Source organism: Heterodontus francisci, chromosome 2 (genome assembly GCF_036365525.1).
Source record: "Heterodontus francisci isolate sHetFra1 chromosome 2, sHetFra1.hap1, whole genome shotgun sequence".
NCBI classification, from domain to species: Eukaryota; Metazoa; Chordata; class Chondrichthyes; order Heterodontiformes; family Heterodontidae; genus Heterodontus; species Heterodontus francisci.
Window position 1 is genome coordinate 168,529,986 of NC_090372.1, and position 24,318 is coordinate 168,554,303.

The 24,318-nt window shown below is 48.9% G+C and overlaps 1 protein-coding gene across 1 annotated transcript in view; it reads right to left on the reverse strand.

Annotated features, from left to right (window-relative positions):
• The window catches only part of dnajc1 (DnaJ (Hsp40) homolog, subfamily C, member 1), a 264,300-nt gene that overhangs the window by 32,981 nt on the left and 207,001 nt on the right, over window positions 1-24,318 (reverse strand). Inside the window, exon 9 of the mRNA XM_068013710.1 lies at window positions 4,755-4,874. Coding sequence (XP_067869811.1) covers window positions 4,755-4,874 — 120 coding nt within the window. The remainder of the gene's footprint in view (window positions 1-4,754; window positions 4,875-24,318) is intronic.

A 24,318-nucleotide genomic window follows, 5' to 3' on the forward strand; every position in this document is an offset into this window, starting at 1 on the left:
TCCCCTATCAGCTTGCTATCAAAGTCTGAATACAAGAGATTAGTGACCGCAGAGGGAAATGGAATCAGTTTACATGCTCTGAGTTGAATGAATGATATTACTTTACAAATAAGTTATTCAAGCTTTCCCTGCCTTTAATTTAGCACTCCGGTAGTTAATAATCACATTACAGTCTGGTCAGCCTGACAGACAGTTAAATTCATGCTTTCTTCCTGAAGAATAACAGGTCAGATGTTTGTCGCACACCACAGTGCAAGCAATAGTGGGACAGGAATGAGAATGAAGCCAAGAGCTACACAAACAGCTCGGAAAATGGGTCAAAGAACAGATGTGAGAAGGCACAAAGAGAATACTGGTACAGGTAACCAGGTCAGCAACTGGGAGCTCTGACTGGAGTAAACAGTGCTATTTGAATGCAATTTGTTTTTCAAGGAGAGATGGACTGCTCAAGTAAAATGAGTCATTTTTTTCCTTCCAGGAAGTACTTTTGCATATCTAAAGCAGCAAATATTCAGGATTTTCAGACAGTAGAATATGTAACTGAAGTAAAATATGTAATAATCTGTGTGTAAATGCAATTATCTAACTGTTTAGAAATAGTGAAAAGCAACAATTAACTTTCAGCATCGAGTCTTTCTCATGTTTTCAACTTTGTGGTCTCTCTCCATTTTATCAAACCTACTACAATCAGTACTCAAAACTGTGGTGTTCTTTAACCTCCCTTAGTTTTTCTTTCTTCCAACAATCTTCAAGTTCCTAAAACCAAAACTTGGCATCGCCCACATAATCTACTCCATCCTTTTCTCCCCCACTCGGTCATGCCTGCAAAATTGTTTTGACCATTCAACAATTTGCATTTAGACTGTGCCGTTAATCTAGTAAAACCAAGGTATTTCACAGAAGAGGTGGGTTTGAAGGAGTGTCTTAAAAGAGAAGAGAGAGAGAGGCAGAGTGTTTTAGGGAGGGAATTCTAGAGCTTAAGGCCAAGACAGCTGAACGCACAGGCGCCCATGTTGGGGTGAAGGAAAGCGGGGATGCACAAGGAGGTCAGAATTTGAGGAATGCAGAGTTCTCAGAAGGTTGTAGGGATCGAGGACATTACAGAGATAGGGAGGGGCGAGGTCACTTGGATGAGAGTTTAAAATTCAAGGTGTTGGTGCCCCAGAGCCAAAGTAAGTCAATGAAACACAGGGCTGATGGGTAAATGGGACCTGGTGCAAGTTAGGATACAGTAGCAGAGTTTTAGTGAAGCTGAAGTTTACAGTGGCTGGAAGATGGGATGCTGGCCAGGAGAGCATTGGAATGATTGAATCTGGATGTAACAAAAGCATGGCTGTGGGTTCAGTAGCAGATGGTCCAAGGCAGAGGTGGAGACGGACGATATTACAGAATTGGAAGTAAGCAACCTTGGTGATGAAAGGAATACAGGGTGAACTAGTCAGGTGGGCGGAACAGTGGCAAATGGAGTTCAATCCGGAGAAGTAGGAGGCAGTGCATTTGGGAAAGGCCAACAAAGCAAGGAAATTTACAATAAATGGTAAGATACTGAGAAATGTAGAGGAACAGAGGGACCTTGATGTGCACGTTTACAGACCCCTGAAGGTGGCCGCACAGGTAGATAAAGTGGTCAAGAAGGCAAACAGGATTCTTATATTCTATGCCTTGTTACTAAATGCAAGAGCTGGGAGGTTATGCTGAAACTGTATAAAACACTAGTTAGGCCACAGCTGGAGTACTGTGTGCAGTTCTGGTCACCACACTATAGGAAAGATGTGATTGCACTAGAGAAGGTACAGAGATTTACACGGATGTTGCCTAGACTGGAGAATTTTGGATAGATTGGAACAGAGGAGGCTGAGCAGAGACCTAATTGAAGTGAATAAAATTATGAGGGGTGTAGATAGAGTGGATAGGAAGGCCCTATCCCACTTGGTTCAGGGAGCCTAAATCAGGGCACATAGATTTAGGCTAAGAGATAGGAGATTTAGAGGGGATTCGAAAGGAAATTCTCTCACCCAGAGGGTAGTGGGGATCTGGAACTCGTTGCCTGAAAAGATGGTAGAGGTAGAAATCTTATCATTTCAAAAGTACTTGGATATGCATTTGAAATGCCAAAACCTACAAGGCTAAGGGCCAAGATCTGGAAAGTGGAATTAGGAAGAATGGCTATTTGTGGGCTGGCACGGACATGATGGGCTAAATGGCCTCCTTCTGTGCTGTAAATTTCTATGATTGTACGACAGCTCATCCGCTTTGACTTCTCAATTGGAAAACAAATGCTGGTTATGCCAGTAGATATCAGATTTAGATAGATACTATAATTTTCATTCTTGAATTTATTTAATTTATTCAGAGTTCTGCTACATTAATATTCATTCATAACAAAAGTAGATCCTTTCTAACAAGCCTATCCAATAAGTAGCTGAATGATAAAGACCTGTAACATTTACAGTTCAATCCTTTCTCTGTGATGAGCTAAATGATCTGAGCCAAGATAGCAGTTACAATATTTCATCAGTCTCAGTACCCATGGTTTCAGGATGGGAGAAGAAAGAAATTCACCAACTAATCAGCCCTCATATAATACTGGCCCGAATGAATCCACTGCCTTCGGCCCCAGCTACAAAACTCTGCTCCCTAGTTACTGACTCCATCCCTCTCCCTGGCTACAATCCAAGACTAAATCAGACTGTGTAGCAACTTTGGTGTCATATTTAACCCCAAGATGGGCTTCCAACCACATATCCGCATCATCACTAAGACCGCCTATTTTCACCTCCATATCAGCTGAATTCGCCCCTGCCTCAGTTTATCTGCAGCTGAAGCCCTCATTCATGCCTTTGTTACCTCTAGACTTGACAATTCCAACACACTCCTGGCTGGCCTCCCATTCTACCCTCCGTAAACCTGAGATCATCCAAAACATCAAGTCTCATTCACTGCTACCCCTGTGCTCGCTGATCTACACTGGCTCCTGGTCAAGTAACACCTTGAATTTAAAATTCTCATCCTTGTTTTCAAATCCCTCCATGGCCTCGCCCCCACCACCCCATCTCTAATCTTCTCCAGCCCCACAACCCTCCGAGACACCTGCGCTCAGCTAGTTCTTGCTTTTGAGCACCCCAAATTTAATTTCCCCATTATCAGTGGTCATGCCTTCATACTTTAGGGTGACCACTGCCGACTGAATCATATCCCAGCAAAATTTCAATGCTTTCAGGACAGGAGAAAATATTTGGAAAAAAAGTGTCCCCTTGAAACTACAGAGAATACATGTTTTAGAAAAATATAAAGCTTGTTTAATACTCTAACATTCTTTATTTTTGCAACCAAACCAAGAATGGAGATAATTTATCTAGTTATACTTAATTCTTATATCTAGCAATTCAGTCACACAAAAGTCTGAGAGATAGTTACAGCTAATTATTTTTAAAATAATGAAACTTGAATCAAAGACATACAATTTAGCAGACGAGGGAATCAAAAATATACAAGCATCTTTTAAAAGTGAATTATTAAAAAAGAGCAAGAGCATTGCACGTTACAGAGTGCAACAGTCCCTCCCTTATAACAGAGTATTCTCCAACTTGCTGAGAATAATGATGCAGGAGAAGCATTTGTTTTATAAATTTTGTGTTTTATAATTAGAACAAAGTTGCTTAGAAATAAATGTTAGCAATTAATAACATTGCTTAATTTAGTACATTACAATTAAAAATAAATTGAATATGTGCAGCAGTTGCTCAACAAAAGGTTATTTTATGATCAAAACTCCCTTTTCTCAATCCAGATGCCTCATTCCCAATTACAGATTGCAAATTTCAAAGATCATAGCATTATGGAAAAGCTATTGTCTTACCAAACTACAATGTAGCATATGTGGAAAATTTGAACTGGTAGCAATTTTTACATTTGCATAAGATCTGCTATAATTGTTTAAAGTTTACAATCTATATTCAGAAATAGCAGTTAAATAGAAGTTTATTTAAAACCAAGAAAGTCCCAACAGAGGATCCTCACATTCAGAGTCGGCAACAAAGTTTCCAGTACTAGATGCGTGACACGATCAAGAGTACAAAAATCTGTAATTTTTCCATTTACCAACTTTTAAATCTGCTTGTCTATTTGAACTTAACCTCTGTTGTAATACCCGCAACAAAAAACACCAAGTTGAACCTTTAGTTTGCAGAACATTTTTTTTTAAACTCAAAAATAGTAACATATCAAGAAATAATTCTGACCATTAGATTTCCATGTATTCTCTGCTTAACAAATGGAATTTATAATTTATGGTAAGCATCAGTGCTTTGCTTTTAAAGAAAATAATTTTAAACTTCACAATCAAAAGCATCTGTTGAATCTTGCAGATCGATCTGTAATTATAGTACGCCGTCTGGATGCCTTAAAAATATAAAAATGGTCTTCCTAACCCAATGTAAAAATATCCTTTCACAACTCAAAAGGGGCTCACTGCAGTTTTGTACTGTGGTATTGTCTTCCGGTGATCACATTACAGTAGCCCAAACCTCCAAGTACCAGAATCTTTGTACAACTGATCAATTACAGCTGTTCATTCAGTGATTGGAACTCCTCCACATCTGCTTCTTGCTTGGTTAGTTAATGGTTCACTTCCAGGTCCTAAAACCACTGCAGTTTTTTTTCAGGCTGTGTCTAACCCTATCTATGCTGCCCTTACACTGCCTGTCTTGTTCAGTTTTGTCACTCAATATACAATGCAAATCCAAGTGACTCACATCTGCCACTGATCGACCCAATTCGTGAGCAATCTTTTCCCATCGACCTGGAGTACCCCCTGGGAACTTAACCATACTTCTTGTCAGCTGGCGAAGGTCCTCTTCTGTCCACTCGGGTGCCTGTAATAATGTCCAAAATAACAGTGAGGGAAAAGTCATATAAAATGAATTAAACCCATCAAAAATGGCAGAAACAGAAGCTGTTTCTAAAGATAATGCCTTTATTTACAAAATAGCCCTATGCAAAGGTACAATGAATATCATACAAAAATACCTAATCTTGGTAAATCGTGCAGATTGAGTTTATTTTTTTTTTAAAAAAAGAATCCATTATGAAACATCAATTGAATGTTAAAAAATTAATCCCTGAAGATATAAATACTTTATATATAATAATCTCTGACCCTAGTAATGAACAACCATGCATCATGGGGTTTGTATCACTAAGCCGTCAGTGCAGAGTGCAGTCACAGAGGTGAGTGACCCTAGGGACCATCTCCACAGCTACCGCAAAGCCTCTTGCTGACACTAATCCTCCCTGTCATTCTCCCACTGTGCTCAAACTACACTGACATCCGCCTGCTGCACTGCAAGCTTAACAGGGCCTTCCTGACTTTTTCACTGCTGCCCCTAATCAATGGTTCAAACATGCTCCTTTCACCATGTCCAAATGGCAACTTCAGTCATAATCAAAGCGCACTACCCTGTAAAGGGTTTCTCGACAGGCCTAGCCATTTGCATTAATTTGCAAAGCAAACTATGTTATTCAGTGGGTTCTGTACTGCTGTTATCATGAATGTTCCCTGAAGCAGAAAAGTGGGCATAAATATGACCTGCCACTTAAAACCAGTAAACAATTGCCAAAATGTGATCAAAGTTTTGGCTCTTCCACTTCTTCCTCTATATTAAATGTCTTTTTCCTCCTAAACAAAAATTGTAACAATAATTTAGTATTTTCAGAAAGTCTATGATTGCACCCTAAAATACATTAATAATTAACTCAATTCAATAACTTTCCAGGTTGAGGGCATGTAACAAGAATAATAGTGTGTCAATATAATTGAGGAGCAATTCCTAACCAATTAAAAGTATTACTTTTAAATTGGTAAACACAGTAAATGTGAATTGGGGGCAAGATTCTAAAAGTGCCTCCTGGATACAATCACTAAAATATTCTACAGTTATGTTAGAATCATGAACTACTACCCATAACATTTTTTTTTAAATTAAGGAGAGACCAACAGACAAGAGAGATAATTTAGAAGCAAAAGGTTGATGAACCACTTTGCAGAAGAAGACCAAGATATAGCTTTTAAACAATTCACAAATTATGTCCAAAAATGTACTGTAAATGCATTCACAAATCTTCAAACTTGAGAAAAATTGAAGAACTGAAGTATTGCTGCACAAATCATGCAGCTCTTAAAGCTATTAGAAGACTGTGGCAATCACATTTAAACAAAATTTTGACCCGAGGGTTTTCCTCCAAGGTTCAAGTCATTCTACGGCTGTTCACAGATATTTTAAATAACAGCGACAATTCCTAAAAAGTCCTGCATTAATTCCATAACATTAAATACTGTAGTTTTGTTTTTATCAGGTTAACCCTTACTTGGTTTGTACTACTGCTCAGATTATATGTGGATTATATTGATATGAACTGAACTCAATCTCTCTAATGTTTACACTGCACCTTTGCCCCAAACTCAGGTCACATCACACAGGATCGAATAACGCTCCAGCATATGTGCTCAATGCAAAACGGGGCCAGAGTGGAGCAGGATTTCAAAGCAGGCATGTTTATACCAGCTGAATTTTAAGTTAGTTGCTATCAATGGCTTTAAACAAGCATCAAATTTGAGAGTTTCTGTTGCAATCAAAGATCTCAATACATTGATTCTTAGTTGAAGCACTTGCAAAGTATATTAATTAAAATCTAACATAAATTGATCAGTTTTTTCAGGCTATTGCAGCAATAAACCAATTGAAATAATTTTCAGGCCAGTGTTCTTTACCTGCTACTAAAATACAAATCAGGTATGCAATCTTCAGCAATTATAAATTAGTACAGAAATTGCCATTCCTACAAGCCATACTGGCATTCTTGTATGCTGCATTCTACTACATTTTACCCAAAATAAGGTATGTTTCATGACTTTGTCTTTCCAAAGACATGTATGCTACTATAAAACCAATTTTAATTGCTAAAATTAATTTTTAAATTATTTTAAGTAGATGTACAACATTTCATTAAATTTTACAATTGGCATAGTGTCGACATCAATAAATGGCAGAAAATTGCCTATTAGGAAGCAAGCCATTACTTTTATAATATTAGGGCTAATTACAAGATTCCAACTCAAGAGTGGCATTCCAGAATTATGAGTTAACATATCAAACAAAATCTGAACAATAGGGTCAAGATGCACAGCCTTTTCACCAGCACAAACTATATTTGCAGATCAAAATACATGTTGAATACCTTTAAATTAAATTAGTGATAGCAACATCATTTAATTAGCTTTGTAAAAACAACACTTCATAACTTGCATTACATTCTAGGAATGGATTACAACAAAATTTAGCTTGAATTTTAGGAAACATATTTTCATTCCTAAAAAAGAAACTCCAACACTTTTTCTCCCCTTTCATTCCTAAAGAAGAAAAAAGATTCACATCCCCTCCCAGAAAAAAAAATCAACATTTAAGTGAACTAAAATAGAACCAGATTGTTGTGACATACTGAGAGGGTTCTTTAAAATCACAACTACCAAGTAACAAGTTAACCAAGGACAGACACAACGTGCCGCTGAGCCATAATGGCTGCAATCCATCCTAAGTGATTAATTAAAAATTCCACAGAAACAGCCAACTGTGTCTCCAGACAGAATGAATGAATGCTGCAGCACTAACTCCTTAAAATCAGGAGTTAAATAAGTTTTCAAGGTGTTAATTGCATGAGCAAATTCTCCCTGGTTTAACACTGAAGCAAGAGTAGTTATTACAGTCAACTGGAAGCATAAGCATGCTGTTTTGTTGTTGAAAACCATGCATCTCCCAATTTTTTTTTGGAACCAAGACCCTAAAATCCATCCCTGCAGTACATCAAAGTAATGGCAGATGCCACATGGCGAGGAGACAGCTGTCATTACTACGTTTGCATTCTAATGCGACAGTAGTCCGCTCAGATATGTGACCTAAACCCAATTAAATGTTTCCAGAATACAGTCTCTGCACTGATGGAGGCTAGATTTACATTCACTATAAATGTCTCGCCATATTAAAAAGCATTACTTATTGCATTTAGGCAATTTAAAATAAAACACCAATTCATAAAAGCAGCACGGTCTTGCTTTATGTACTGCAGGGGGCTGTTGCCCCTCCTCTAATTGAAACATTTAGTAAGGGACATACAGAAGATACTGCTTACCCCATTTGGAAAATTACATTTTACTTATTTAAACCATTTTTAATAAACCATATATATTAATGTTTTAGCTTTAGAAACTGATACTTGAAGACGATAAAGAACTACTTAAAACTGGATCTTGAATACAGTATACTGACTAGCTTATTCAGTTTCTCAGACAATACTTAAAATATTTTCTGCTGTTTCCTTTAATAAAAGCTTTACTAGAATTTTAAACCTCTCAGGCAACTGAAAGTTTATATATTACAAGTTTTAAGTTAAATTTGGTACTCAAAGAATTAATTTTACTTCAAAAATCAAGACCCCAGTCTATAAAGTCTACAGTTGCAGGGGGTCCCAATGACCCTTAAAAAAACTGACGAGACAAAAATGGAGATTAAAAGGTAACAGAAAAATTGAGCATAAGGATGTGGCAAATGTAAACCTCAGACCCAACTACTGTATACATTCAACTAGATAAGCAGAAATTCATTAGATGCTCAAAATGTAGAGAGCACCCATATCCACTTTGCAGGAGGCTGCTAATAATTATAACCATGAGATTATTCAAAAATAGTGCATCACGTTGAAGGATGATTACTATTCCCAATTCTCTCTATGCTTGCTGGAACCATACCAACTGGGTCCAGTAACACACTGACATCTGTCTCTATTTTCATTACATTCAAGTAAATGTACTGGTTCCACAATGACCATTGTTACTGGATTCAGAAAGTTAAAAAGAAAATTATCCATTGATCCCGCTCCTGATCACAAGCCAACAATTTCTGCTGTACACATGATGGGATTCAGTTATGCTGTAATCCTCCTTCAACCTGCGCTCACTGTAGAGCCTTTCATAGTCACTTCAACAGGTACAGGAGGGCTACAGATGCTACAGAACTCAATCCAGTAAGAATTAAAAGTTTTCAGGAGAGCAAGAGAAAAGTGAAAAATAAATGAGTAAATAACATTGCTTTTGCATTGCACCTTTCTTGTCTTCAGGATATCCCAAATTGCTTTGCTGCCAACAAGTTACTTTTGAAGTTTAATCACTGTGGTTTGGTATACAAATGCAGCAACCAAATTGTGCACAAACGAATCACCAATTATTCAGTTTTTGGTGCTGTTAGTTGAGGCATAAAGATTGGCCAGGATACCGGGAAAAACTCCGCTGCTCTTCTTTCAGTAGTCCAAATTGGAACTTTTCTATCCAACTGAAAGGGCAAATAGATTTTAATGTACAATCCAAAATATGGCACCACCAACAATGCAGTGTGCCCACAGTACTAAATTGAAGTGCTAGGCAGTGCCAAGGCCACCAGAAACAATAAATTGCAGATGAGTGTTGCAACAGGGAAATTTTGGGTAGTAAAAGCGGGTATCAGTCATTGATGATAACCTGGAATCGAAATCAAATGAACAGAAAAAGCAAAGAACTGCAGATGCTGGAAATCGGAAATAAAAATCAGAAAATGCTGGAAAACACTCAGCAGGTCAGACAGCATATTTGGAGAGAGAAACAGAGTTAACGTTTCTGGTCGATGGCCTTTCCTCTAGTTTTTCCCATTCATCGACCATGAAAGTGGTTGCCTGAATAGGTGTTAATTATTGTAGCAGGAAGCTGATTTAGCAGTTCTAACTTGGGTGCGAGCCATAAGCTCTCTACGTAAGTAGTGTTTGCTGCCACAGAGAAATCAGGGAACAGAGTGCTTCATTGAATTGAGTACTAAAGTCGGGAACTTGGTGCAAAGGGGAAAGAGGTGCTGCTTTTTATTCTTCCTCTTACCTCCAGTAGCTGGTGGGTGTTCTTTTGCCCGCAAGCTAGGAGACTGTGACATATTATTAATTTACTTTACTAAAGTAGTAACTAGCTAACTAATCAAATAAATAAATAAGGTTAGATGGACATGTCACGACAGGGCAGGTGGTATGCTGTAATCACGAAGTAAAGATTCTGTTGTAAAAATTACGATCCCAAACAACCACATCTGCACCAAGCTGCAGACACTGCGGGACATCAGCGATGGGAGAGTTACCTGGACACGGTTCCAGGAGGCAGTCACACCCCTTAGGTTAAGTAGAACTTTAGAACTGGTTAATGGCCAGGGACAGGAGGGCGTAACTGAGAGTGAGGCAGGTAGGGGGATCCAACACGCAGTGATGGAGAAGCCTCAGCCCTTGACTTTGACCAACAGGTACAAAGTACTTTCTCCCTGTGTGGATGAGAACGAGGACTGCAGGATGGATGAGCAAACTGACCATAAGAATGGCTTCCTGCACCATAAGGTTAAGATCTTAAGAAATAGGAGTCGGCCATTCGGCCCCTCAAGCCTGCTCTACTATTCAATAAGATCATGGCTGATCCGATTGTGGCCTCAACTCCACTTTCCTGCCTGCCCCCCATAGTTCTGACTCCCTTGTAGATCAAAAATTTGTCCAACTCAGCTTTGAATATATTCAATGACGCAGCCTCCACTGCTCTCTGGGGAAGAAAATTCCAAATATTAACGACTCTGAGGAGAGATTTCTAATCTGTCTTAAAAGGAAGACCCCTTATTTTGAAATTGTGCCCCGACTTCTAGATTCCTCCATGAGGGGAACATTCTCTCAGTATCTACCCTATTAAGTCCCCACACAATCTTGTATGTTTCAATAAGATCACCTCTCATTCTACTACACTCCAAAGAGTATAGGCCCAAACTGCACAACCATTCATCTCAGGAATCAGCCTTGTGAACCTTCTCTGAACTGCTTCTAACATCTCTCCTTAAATACAGTTGTAGCAAGACTTCCCTACTTTTATACTCCAGCCCCCTTGCAATAAATGCCAACATTCCATTTGCTTTTCTAATTACTTGCTGTACCTGCATGCTAACTTTTTGCGATTCATGTACAAGGACGCCCAGATCCCTCTGTACCGCAGCATTCTGCAGTCTCTCTCCAGGTAAATAATATTCTGTTTTTCTATTCTTCCCGCCAAAGTGGACAACAGCACATTTTCCTGCAATATACTCCATCTGCCAAATTTTTGCCCACCCTCTTAACCTATCTACATCTCTTTGCAGATATTTTGCGACTTCCTCACAATTTGCTTTCCTACCTATCTTTGTATCACCCGCAAATTTGGCGACAAAACACTCAATTCCTTCATCCAAGTCATTGAATAGCTCAAATAGTTGAGGTCCCAGCATTGATCCCTGTGGCACTCCATTAGTTACAGTTTGCTAATCTGAAAATGCCCCATTTATCCCACCTCTCTATTTCCTGTTAGTTAGCCAATCCTCTATCGTGCTAATGTATTACCCCCACACAATGAGCTCTTATCTTGTGTAGTAGTCTTTTATGTGGAACCTTATTGAATGCCTGCCTTTTGGAAATCCAAATGCAATATATCTACTGGTTCCCCTTTATCCACCCTGCTTGGTACATCCTCAAAGAACTCGAATACATTCGTCAAACACGATTTCCCTTTCATAAAACCATGTTGACTGTCTGATTGCATTATGATTTTCTAAATGTCTTGCTACTACTTCCTTAATGATGAATTCTAGCATTTTCTCAATGACAGGTGTTAGACTAACTGTTCTATAGTTTCCTGTTTTCTGTCCCCCTCCTTTCTTGAATAGAGGTGTTAAATTTGCAGTTTTCCAATCTGCTGGGACTTTTCCAGAAACTAGGGAATTTTGGAAGATTACAACCAATGCATCCACTATCTCTGCAGTCACTTTTTTAAAGACCTGAGGATGCAGGCTATCAGGTCCAGGGGACTTTCAGCCTTTAGTCCCATTAGTTTTCCTGGTACTTTATCTCTAGAATTAGTTTTAAGCTCCTCCCTCCCTTTTGCCTCTTGATTTTCTATTATTCTTGGGATGCTTTTTGTGTCTTCTACTGTGAAGACAGATACAAAATATTTGTTCAAAGTCTCTGCCATTTCCTCGTTTCCCATTATTAATTCCCCAGTCTCATTCTCTCAGGGACCAATGCTTACTTTAGCTACTCTTTTCCTTTTTATACACTTTTGAATCTTTTAATGTCTGTTTTTATTTTTATATTGCTAGCTAGTTTGCTCTCATACACGAACTTCTCCCTCTTTTTAAAAAAAAGTCATTCTCTGCTGGTTTCTAAAATTTTCCCAGTCTCTGACCTGCCACCAATCTTTGTAGCATCGTATGCTTTTTCTTTCAATTTGATACCATTCTTAGTTAGCCATGGATGGTGCCTCCTTCTCAAGTGGAGGAAGCGAAAAGGAATGTAGTAGTGATAGGGGACAGTATAGTCTGGGTATAGATACTGTTCCCTGCAGCCGCGATTGGGAGTTCTGAAGGTTGCGTTGCGTGCCCAGTGCCAGGGTCAAGACATTTCCTTGTGGCTGGAGAAGAACTTGGAATGCACGGGGGTGGATTCAGTTGTTATGGTCCACGTAGGAACCAACGACACAAGTAGAGAACTAGGAATGTTGTTCTGATGAGGGATGTTGAGGAGTTGGGTGCAAATTAAAATGCAGAATCTCAAAAGGTAATAATCGCTGGATTGAGAGTGCTGTGGGAAGAAGGGGTTTTGATTCATGAGGCACTGAGACCATTAGTGTGGAAAGAGGGAGCTATTCCCCTGGAATCGGCTCCACTTAAACCAGGCTGAGATCAGTGCCCTGGCAAATTCTATAACTATGGCTGTGGATAGGGCTTTAAAAAAAAAAACGGGGGGGGACGGGGGATCAGGTGAAGGGAGATTCAGAAATCTAAAGAGAAAAATCAAGGCAATAGATTTGGGTAAAAACAAGCAGAGTAGGACAGAGAGTTTAATGGTAATAGTGTATCAGCGAACATGGTCCACGCAAAAAATAGTCATTAAAAAACCTAAAGCTCGTTATCTGAATGAGTGAAACATTCACAATAAGATACATAAACTAGTGGCGCAAACAGAGATAAATGGTTTAGATCAAATCGCCATTACAAAGACATGGCTCTAAGGTGACGAACGCTGGGAATTTCAAAAAGTATTTCAAAAAGTCAGGCAGTGTGGAAAAGGAGCAGTAGCCTTCATAGTAAAGGATGACATAAGGACAGTAGTATCTTAGCTCAGAAGATCAGGAAGTAGAATCTGTATGGGTGGAGACCAGGAATAACATGAGTCAGAAAGCACTGGTGGGTGTAGTTTATAGGCCCCCTAACAGTAGCTATACTGCTGGAGAGAGCATTAAGCAATAATTGGAGCTTGTAACAAATACAATGTAATACTTTTGGGGGAATTTAACCTTAAAAGACTGGACAAATCAAACTGGCAAAGGTAGTCTGGAAGATGAGTCTGTAGAATGCTTTTGCAATAGTTTCCTGGAACAATACTTTTCAGGACCCACTAGGAATAAAGCTATTTTAGATCTAGTATTGTGCAATGAGGCAGGTTTAATTAGTATTCTCAGAGTAAAGATCCTCTGGGCAAAAGTGATCACAATACAATTGAATTCCATATTAAGTTTGAAAGTGATATGCTCGAGTCCTAAACAAGAATTCTGAATTCAAACAAAGCCAATTGCATTGGTATGAGGGGAGAGCTGGCTAAGGTTGATTGGGTAAATAGACTCCAAGGGTTCTAACAGAGGCAACTGCAGAGATAGTGAGGGCGTTGGTTATAATTTTCCAGAATTCTCTAGATTCCAGAATGGTCCCAGCACGTTGGAAGTTAGAAAATTTACCACTATTCAAGAAAGGAGGGAGAGAGAAATCAGAGATACAAAGTTAATTGTGAATGCAAACTGTGAGGAGGACACAAAGAGGCTGCAAAGAGTTATGGACAGGTTAAGTGAATTAGCAATAAAAACAAGAAATGTTGGAATCACTCAGCAGGTCTGGCAGCATCTGTGGAAACAGAAGCAGAGTTAACGTTTCGGGTCAGTGACCCTTCTTCGGAACTGAGTGCTGAGTGATTCCAGCATTTCTTGTTTTTATTTCAGATTTCCAGCATCCGCAGTATTTTGCTTTTATTTAAGTGAATTAGCAACAAGGTGGCAGATGGAGTATAACGTGAAGTGTAAGGTTATTCACTTTGGGACTAAGAACAGAAAAGCAGAACTTTTTTTTTTTAAAAAGGCACAAAACTTGTAAACATTGCTGTTCAGAGGAACGTGGGTGTACTCGTACAAGGAACCCAGAAAGGTGGCGTGCAGGTACAGCAAGCAATTAGGAAGGCAAATTGCATGTTGGCCTTTATTGCAAGGGGATTGGAGTACTAGAACAAGGAAGTCTTGCTAAAATTGTACAGTGAGACCACACCTGGGGTACTGTGCAGAGTTTTGGTTTCCATATTTAAGGAAGGATGTACTTGCCTTGGAGGTGGTACAGCAGGGTTGTCCAACATATGGCCCGCAGGACAGAATCTGGTCCGCGGATGTAAAGCTGTTCCTCCTCCTTGCTGTGCAGTTTTTGCCCTTGACAGTTTGCTTTCAGCTTCAGAACAAAGAAGAACAGTACAGCATAGGAACAGGCCATTCGGCCCTCCAAGCCTGCGCCGATCTTGATGCCTGCCTAAACTAAAACCTTCTGCACTTCCGGGGAGCGTATCCCTCTATTCCCATCCTATTCATGTATTTGTCAAGATGCCTCTTAAACGTCATTATCATACCTGCTTCCACCACCTCCCCCGGCAGCAAGTTCCAGGCACTCACCACCCTCTGTGTAAAGAGCTTGCCTTGCACATCCCCTCTAAACTTTGCCCCTCTCACCTTAAACCTATGTCCCCTAGTAACTGACTCTTCCACCCTGGGAAAAAGCTTCTGACTATCCACTCTGTCCATGCCGCTCATAACTTTGTAAACAGCTATCATGTCGCCCCTGCACCTCCGTCGTTCCAGTGAAAACAATCCGAGTTTATCCAACCTCTCCTCATAGCTAATCCCCTCCAGACCAGGCAACATCCTGGTAAACCTCTTCTGTACCCTCTCCAAAGCCTCCACATCCTTCTGGTAGTGTGGCGACCAAAATTGCACGCAATATTCTAAGTGTGGCCCGACTAAAGTTCTGTACAGCTACAGCATGACTTGCCAATTTTTATACTCTACCGATGAAGGCAAGCATGCCGTATGCCTTCTTGACTACCTTATCCACCTGCGTTGCCACTTTCAGTGACCTGTGGACCTGTACGCCCAGATCTCTCTGCCTGTCAATACTCCTAAAGGTTCTGCCATTTACTGTATACCTCCCACCTGCATTAGACCTTCCAAAATGCATTACCTCACATTTGTCTGGATTAAACTCCATCTGCCATTTCTCCACCCAAGTCTCCAACTGATCTATATCCTGCTGTATCCTCTGACAAACCTCATCACAATCCGCAACTCCACCAACCTTTGTGTCATCCGCAAACCGACTAATCAGACCAGCTACATTTTCCTCCAAATCATTTATATATACTACAAACAGCAAACGTCCCAGCACTGATCCCTGCGGAACACCACTAGTCACATCCCTCCATTCAGAAAAGCACCCTTCCACTGCTACCCTCTGTCTTCTACGACCGAGCCAGTTCTGTATCCATCTTGTCAGCTCACCTCTGATCCCGTGTGATTTCACCTTTTGTACCAGTCTGCCATGAGGGACCTTGTCAAAGGCTTTACTGAAGTCCATATAGATAACATCCACTGCCCTTCCTTCATCAATCATCTTTGTCACTTCCTCAAAAAACTCCATCAAATTAGTGAGACACGACCTCCCCTTCACAAAACCATGCTGCCTCTCGCTAATGAGTCCATTTGTTTCCAAATCGGAGTAAATCCTGTCCCGAAGAATCCTCTCTAATAATTTCCCTACCACTGACGTAAGGCTCACCGGCCTATAATTTCCTGGATTATCCACGCTACCCTTCTTAAACAAAGGAACAACATTGGCTATTCTCCAGTCCTCTGGGACCTCACCTGTAGCCAATGGGGATGCAAAGATTTCTGTCAAGGCCCCAGCAATTTCTTCCCTTGCCTCCCTTAGTATTCTGGGGTAGATCCCATCAGGCCCTGGGGACTGATCTACCTTAATGCTTTGCAAGACACCCAACACCTCCTCCTTTTTGATAATGAGATGACTGAGACTATCTACACTCCCTTCCCGAGGCTCATCATCCACCAAGCCCTTCTCTTTGGTGAATACTGATGCAAAGTACTCATTTAGTACCTCGCCCATTTCCTTTGGCTCCACACACAGATTCCCTTCTCTGTCCTTGAGCGGGCCAACCCTTTCCCTAGTTACCCTCTTGCTCTATATATACGTATAAAAAGCCTTGGGATTTTCCTTAATCCTGTTTGCCAATGACTTTTCATGACCCCTTTTAGCCCTTCTGACTCCTTGCTTAAGTTCCTTTCTACTGTCTTTATATTCCTCAAGGGATTCGTCTGTTCCTAGCCTTCCAGCCCTTACGAATGCTTCTTTTTCTTTTTGACTAGGCTCACAATATCCCGTGTTATCCAAGGTTTCCGAAACTTGCCAAACTTATCCTTCTTCCTCACAGGAACATGCTGGTCCTGGATTCTAATCAACTGACATTTGAAAGACTCCCACATGTCAGATGTTGATTTACCCTCAAACAGCCGCCCCCAATCTAAATTCTTCAGTTCCTGCCTAATATTGTTATAATTAGCCTTCCCTCAATTTAGCACCTTCACCCGAGGACTACTCTTATCCTTATCCACAAGTACCTTAAAACTTATGGAATTATGGTCACTGTTCCCGAAATGCTCCCCTACTGAAACTTCGACCACCTGGCCGGGCTCATTCCCCAACACCAGGTCCAGTACGGCCCCATCCCTAGTTGGACTATCTACATATTGTTTCAAGAAGCCCTCCTGGATGCTCCTTACAAATTCTGCCCCATCTAAGCCCCTAGCACTAAATGAGTCCCAGTCAATATAGGGGAAGTTAAAATCACCCACCACTACAACCCTGTTACCTTTACATCTTTCCAAAATCTGTCTACATATCTGCTCCTCTACCTCCCGCTGGCTGTTGGTCGGCCTGTAGAAAACCCCCAACATCGTGACTGCACCCTTCCTATTCCTGAGCTCCACCCATATTGCCTCGCTGCATGACCCCTCCGAGGTGTCCTCCCGCAGTACAGCTGTGATATTCTCCTTAACAAGTAATGCAACTTCCCCCACCCCTTTTACATCCCCCTCTATCCTGCCTGAAGCTTCTAAATCCTGGAACATTTAGCTGCCAATCCTGTCCTTCCCTCAACCAAGTCGCTGTAATAGCAACATCATATTTCCAAGTACTAATCCAAGCTCTAAGTTCATCTGCCTTACCCGTTATACTTCTCGCATTGAAATAAATGCACTTCAGACCACCGGTCCCGTTGTGCTCCGCAACATCTCCCTGCCTACTCTTCCTCTTAGTCTTACTGGCCTTATTTACTAGTTCTACCTCATTTATTTCACTTGCTGTCCTACTGCTCTGGTCCCCACCCCCCCTGCCACACTAGTTTAAACCCTCCCGAGTAACGCTAGCAAACCTCGCAGCCAGGATATTTGTGCCCCTCCAGTTTAGATGCAACCCGTCCTTCTTGTACAGGTCCCATCTGTCCCTGAAGAGATCCCAATGGTCCAGATATCTGAAACCCTCCTTTCTACACCAGCTGTTCAGCCACGTGTTTAGCTGCACTATCTTCCTATTTCTAGCCTCACTGGCATGTGGCACAGGGAGTAATCCCGAGATTACAACCCTAGAGGTCCTGTCTTTTAACTTTCTACGTAACTCCCCCTGCAGGACCTTGTCACTCTTCCTACCTATGTCATTGGTACCAATGTGTACCACAATGTCTGGCTGTTCACACTCCCCCTTCAGAATGCCCCCTGTCCGTTCAGAGACATCCTTGACCCTGGCACCAGGGAGGCAACATACCATCCTGCAGTCTCTTTCACATCCACAGAAGCGCCTATCTGTGCCCCTGACTATAGAGTCCCCTATAACTATTGCTCTTCTGCGCTTTGTCCCTCCCTGCTGAACAACAGTGCCAGCCATGGTGCCACTGCTCTGGCTGCTGCTTTTTTCCCCTGATAGGCCATCTCCCCCAACAGTATCCAAAATGGTATACTTGTTAGAGAGGGGGATAGCCACAGGGGATTCCTGCACTGACTGCCTGCCCCTTCTAGCGGCCACCCATCTATCTGCCTGCACCTTGGGTGTAACCACTTCTCTAAAACTCCTGTCTATGACGCTCTCTGCCACCTGCATGCGCCTAAGTGCATCCAGTTGCCACTCCAACCAATCCATGCGGTCTGTGAGGAGCTGCAACTGGGTACACTTCCTGCAGATGTAGAAATTTCTTCCAATCCGCCAAAGATTTCTATGACTGACAATCGGCCGCCACTGCTGTTTTCAGTGAGTGAGTGCCTGCTGGGAAATATTGACCCCTGCGAAGGAGAAAGACAGAGACACACACACTGAGGGGCGGGGAGGAAAAAGAGAGCAGAGGGAAAAAGAGAGCAGAGGGAGACACACAACACACACAGAGGGAGGGGACAGAGAGACAGTCAGACAGACACAGAGAAGGGAGGCAGGGAGGGAAAAATAGAGACACACTGGGGGAAAGAGGGAGGCATGTGGGAGAGAACAGACACACATGGGGTGGGGAGAGAAAAGAGAGACACAACATGGGGTGGGGGGGAGAAAAGAGAGAAAAAGAGAAGAGAGCCAGGCAAGGGGGCTGGGGGGGAGGAGGGAGAGCGGAGAGAGCCAGAGAAGAGGGTGGGGGGGGGGGGGGGGGGGAAAGAGCACTTGGCACGTCATAACATTCAAGGCTATGGGCCAAGTGCTGGCAAATGGGATTAGGTAGACAGGTCAGGTGTCTTTAATGCATCGGTGCAGACTCGATGGGCCAAAGGGCCTCTTCTGCACTGTATTCTTCTGTGATTCTGTGAAGAGGAGAGAGCCACAGAAGGGGGCGGTAGAGAGAGCCACAGAAGGGGGCGGTAGAGAGAGCCACAGAAGGGGGCGGTAGAGAGAGCCACAGAAGGGGGCGGGTAGAGAGAGCCACAGAAGGGGGCGGTAGAGAGAGCCACAGAAGGGGGCGGTAGAGAGAGCCACAGAAGGGGGCGGTAGAGAGAGCCACAGAAGGGGGCGGTAGAGAGAGCCACAGAAGGGGGCGGTAGAGAGAGCCACAGAAGGGGGCGGTAGAGAGAGCCACAGAAGGGGGCGGTAGAGAGAGCCACAGAAGGGGGCGGTAGAGAGAGCCACAGAAGGGGGCGGTAGAGAGAGCCACAGAAGGGGGCGGTACAGAGAGCCACAGAAGGGGGCGGTACAGAGAGCCACAGAAGGGGGCGGTACAGAGAGCCACAGAAGGGGGCGGTAGAGAGAGCCACAGAAGGGGGCGGTAGAGAGAGCCACAGAAGGGGGCGGTAGAGAGAGCCACACACACACACAGAAGGGGCAGTAGAGAGAGAGACACACACACACACAGAAGGGGCAGTAGAGAGAGAGAGAGACACACACACACACACACAGAAGGGGGCAGTAGAGAGTCACACACACAAGTCTAGGCCTGCTATCCAACCCAAACCCGACGGGACCAAGGACGTGTGTTGGGTTGCACTGGACACGCTCTATCACAGCTAAATGACGCCAATGCTAACTTAATTTTTGGACTAGAAAGGTGGTTTTGTTAGTTATTTTAAGCTTGTGCAGATCAGGAACAAAGTGAAAAATGGAATGAAAGTTAACTGATGGTCGGGTCAGGCGCAGGAAAAAATTGAAGTACTCAGGCCAGGTCGGGGTTTTTTTTTTGCAGACCTGAGCAGGCCTTTACACAGTGGGGGTGGCAGAGAGAGAGAGGGGAAGAGAGAGGGGAAGAGAGAGGGGAAGAGAGAGGGGAAGAGAGGGGGGAAGAGAGGGGGGAAGAGAGGGGGGAAGAGAGGGGGGAGAGAGGGGGGAAGAGAGGGGGGAAGAGAGGGGGAAGAGAGGGGGGAAGAGAGGGGGGAAGAGAGGGGGGAAGAGAGGGGGGAAGAGAGGGGGGAAGAGAGGGGGGAAGAGAGGGGGGAAGAGAGGGGGGAAGAGAGGGGGGAAGAGAGGGGGGAAGAGGGGGGAAGAGAGGGGGGAAGAGAGGGGGGAAGAGAGGGGGGAAGAGAGGGGGGAAGAGAGGGGGAAGAGAGGGGGGAAGAGAGGGGGGAAGAGAGGGGGGAAGAGAGGGGGGAAGAGGCGAGGGGGAGGGGGCGAGGGGAGGGGGCGAGGGGGAGGGGGCGAGGGGGAGGGGGCGAGGGGGAGGGGCGAGGGGGAGGGGGCGAGGGGGAGGGGGCGAGGGGGAGGGGGCGAGGGGGAGGGGGCGAGGGGGAGGGGGCGAGGGGAGGGGGCGAGGGGAGGGGGCGAGGGGGAGGGGGCGAGGGGGAGGGGGCGGGGGGAGGGGGCGGGGGAGGGGGAGGGGGAGGGGGAGGGGGGAGGGGGAGGGGGGGAGGGGGAGGGGGGGAGGGGGGAGGGGGGAGGGGGGGAGGGGGGAGGGGGGAGGGGGGGAGGGGGGAGGGGGGCGAGGGGAGGGGCGAGGGGAGGGGAGGGGGGCGAGGGGAGGGGGCGAGGGGGAGGGGGCGAGGGGGGGAGGGGGCGAGGGGAGGGGGCGAGGGGGAGGGGCGAGGGGGAGGGGGGGCGAGGGGGAGGGGGCGAGGGGGAGGGGGCGAGGGGGAGGGGCGAGGGGGAGGGGGCGAGGGGGAGGGGGCGAGGGGGGGAGGGGGCGAGGGGGGAGGGGGAGGGGGGCGAGGGGGGAGGGGGCGAGGGGGAGGGGGGAGGGGGAGGGGGAGGGGCGAGGGGGAGGGGGAGGGGGAGGGGAGGGGGAGGGGGGGAGAGGGGGAGGGGGAGAGGGGAGGGGGGAGAGGGGGAGGGGGGAGAGGGGGAGGGGGGAGAGGGGGAGAGGGGGAGAGGGGGAGAGGGGGAGAGGGGGAGGGGGGAGAGGGGAGAGGGGGAGGGGGGAGAGGGGGAGGGGGGAGAGGGGAGAGGGGGAGGGGGGAGAGGGGAGAGGGGGAGGGGGAGAGAGGGGGAGGGGCGAGGGGGAGGGGGCGAGGGGAGGGGGCGAGGGAGAGGGGGAGGGGGAGGGGGAGGGGGAGGGGGGAGAGGGGAGGGGGAGAGGGGGAGGGGGAGAGGGGGAGAGGGGGGAGGGAGGAGAGGGGGAGGGGGGAGAGGGGGAGGGGGGAGGGGGAGGGGGAGAGGGGAGGGGGGAGAGGGGGAGGGGGGAGAGGGGGAGAGGGGGAGAGGGGGAGGGGGAGAGGGAGGGGGAGAGGGGAGGGGGAGAGGGGGAGGGGGGAGAGGGGGAGGGGGAGAGGGGAGGGGAGAGAGGGGGAGGGGGAGAGAGGGGGAGGGGGAGAGGGGGAGGGGGAGAGGGGGGGGAGAGGGGGAGGGGGGAGAGGGGGAGGGGGGAGAGGGGGAGGGGGAGAGAGGGGGAGGGGGAGAGAGGGGGAGGGGGAGAGAGGGGGAGGGGGAGAGAGGGGGAGGGGGAGAGAGGGGGAGGGGGGAGAGAGGGGAGGGAGGGAGGGGAGAGGGGGGAGGGGGGAGAGGGGGAGGGGGAGAGGGGGAGGGGGAGAGGGAGGGGGAGGGGCGGGGGAGAGGGCGGGGGAGAGGGGGAGGGGGAGAGGGGGAGGGGGAGAGGCGGGGAGAGGGCGGGAGAGGGGCGGGGGAGAGGGCGGGGGAGGGGGAGGGGGAGAGGGGAGGGGGGAGAGGGCGGGGGGGAGAGGGCGGGGGGGAGAGGCGGGGAGGGCGGGGGAGAGGGCGGGGGGGAGAGGGCGGGGGGGAGAGGGCGGGGGGGAGAGGGCGGGGGGGAGAGGGCGGGGGGGAGAGGGCGGGGGGGAGAGGGCGGGGGGAGAGGGCGGGGGGGAGAGGGCGGGGGGAGAGGGCGGGGGGGAGAGGGCGGGGGGGAGAGGGCGGGGGGAGAGGGAGGGGGGGGAGGGGAGGGGGAGGGGGGAGAGGGGGGGAGAGGGCGGGGGGGAGAGGGGGGGGAGAGGAGGGGGGGGAGAGGGCGGGGGGGGAGAGGGGCGGGGGGGGAGAGGGGGGGGAGAGGGGGGGGGGAGAGGGGGGGGGGGGGAGAGGGGGGAGAGGGGGGGGGAGAGGGGGGGGGGGAGAGGGGGGGGGGGAGAGGGGGGGGGGGAGAGGGGGGGGAGAGGGGGGGGGAGAGGGGGGGGAGAGGGGGGGGAGAGGGGGGGGAGAGGGGGGGGAGAGGGGGGGGAGAGGGGGGGGAGAGGGGGGGGAGAGGGGGGGGGAGAGGGGGGGGAGAGGGGGGGGGGAGAGGGGGGGGGGAGAGGGGGGGGGAGAGGGGGGAGGGGGGAGGGGGGGAGGGGGGGGGGAGGAGGGGGGAGGGGGGGGGAGGGGGGGGGGGGGGAGGGGGGGGGGGGGGAGGGGGGGGGAGGGGGGGGGGAGAGGGGGGGGAGAGGGGGAGGGGAGGGAGGGGGGAGAGGGGGAGAGGGGAGGGAGGGAGGGGAGAGGGGGAGGGAGGGGAGAGGAGAGGGGGAGGGGGGGAGAGGGGGAGGGAGGGAGGAGGGGGAGAGGGGGGAGGGAGGGAGGGGGAGGAGGGGAGAGGGGGAGAGGGGGAGGGGGAGAGGGGGAGGGGAGGGGGAGAGGGGGGGTGAGGGAGAGGGGGGGAGAGGGGGAGAGGGGGAGAGGGGGGAGAGGGGAGAGGGGGGGAGGGAGGGGGAGGGGGAGGGGGAGAGGGAGGGGGAGAGGGGGAGGGGGGAGGGGGGAGAGGGGGAGGGGAGGAGGGGGGGGAGGGGGGGGAGAGGGGGGAGGGGGGGGAGAGGGGAGGGGGGAGGGGGGAGAGGGGGGAGAGGGGGGAGAGAGGGGGGAGAGGGGAGGGGGGAGAGGGGGGGAGAGGGGGGGAGAGAGGGGGAGAGAGGGGGGGAGAGGGGGGAGGGGGGAGAGGGGGGGAGAGAGGGGGGTGAGAGGGGGGGAGAGGGGGGGGGAGAGGGGGGGGAGAGAGGGGGGGAGAGAGGGGGGGAGAGAGGGGGGGGAGAGGGGGGGAGAGAGGGGGGGAGAGGGGGGGAGGGGGGGAGAGAGGGGGGGGAGAGGGGGGGGAGAGAGGGGGGGGAGAGAGGGGGGGGGAGAGGGGGAGGGGGGGGAGGAGGGGGGGGAGGGGTGAGGGGAGAGGGGGGGGGAGAGGGGGGAGTGGGGAGGGGGGGAGGGGAGAGGGGGAGGGGAGAGAGGGGTGGGGAGAGGGTGGGGGAGGGGGGAGAGGGGGGGGGAGAGGGAGGGGGGGTGAGGGGAGGGGGAGAGGGGGAGGGGGGGAGGGGGAGGAGGAGGGGGGGGGAGTGGGGAGGGGGGAGGGAGAGGGGGGGGGAGAGGGAGGGGTGGGGGTGGAGGGGGAGGGGGGAGTGGGGAGGGGGGAGAGGGGAGGGGGGGGAGAGGGGAGGGGAGGGGGGAGTGGGGGGAGGGTGGGGAGGGGGAGGGGGGAGAGGGAGGGGAGGGGGGAGGGGGAGGGGGAGGGGAGGGAGGGGGAGAGGGGGGAGGGAGGGAGGGAGAGGGGGAGGGGGGGTGGGGGGAGGGGAGGGGGGAGGGAGAGAGGGGGGAGTGGGAGAGGGGGGAGGGGAGAGGGGGGGAGGGGGGGAGGGGGGGGGAGGGGTGAGGGGGGGAGGGGGGTGAGGGGGGGGGAGGGGGGGGGGAGAGGGGGGGGAGGGGGGGGGGAGGGGGAGGGGGGAGGGGGGGGAGAGGGGGCGAGGGGGGGGAGAGAGGGCGAGGGGGGGGAGGAGGGGGAGAGGGGGGGGGGGGAGAGGGCGAGGGGGGGGGGAGAGAGGGCGAGGGGGGGGGGAGAGAGGGCGAGGGGGGGGGGAGAGAGGGCGAGGGGGGGGGGAGAGAGGGCGAGGGGGGGGGGGAGAGAGGGCGAGGGGGGGGGGAGAGAGGGCGAGGGGGGGGGGGAGAGAGGGCGAGGGGGGGGGAGAGGAGGGGCGAGGGGGGGGGGAGAGGGAGAGGGGCGAGGGGGGGGGGAGAGAGGGCGAGGGGGGGGGGAGAGAGGGCGAGGGGGGGGGGGAGAGAGGGCGAGGGGGGGGGAGGAGAGGGCGAGGGGGGGGGAGAGAGGGGCGAGGGGGGGGGAGAGAGGGCGAGGGGGGGGAGAGAGGGCGAGGGGGGGGGGGGAGAGAGGGCGAGGGGGGGAGAGAGGGCGAGGGGGGGGAGAGAGGGCGAGGGGGGGGGAGAGAGGGCGAGGGGGGGGGAGAGA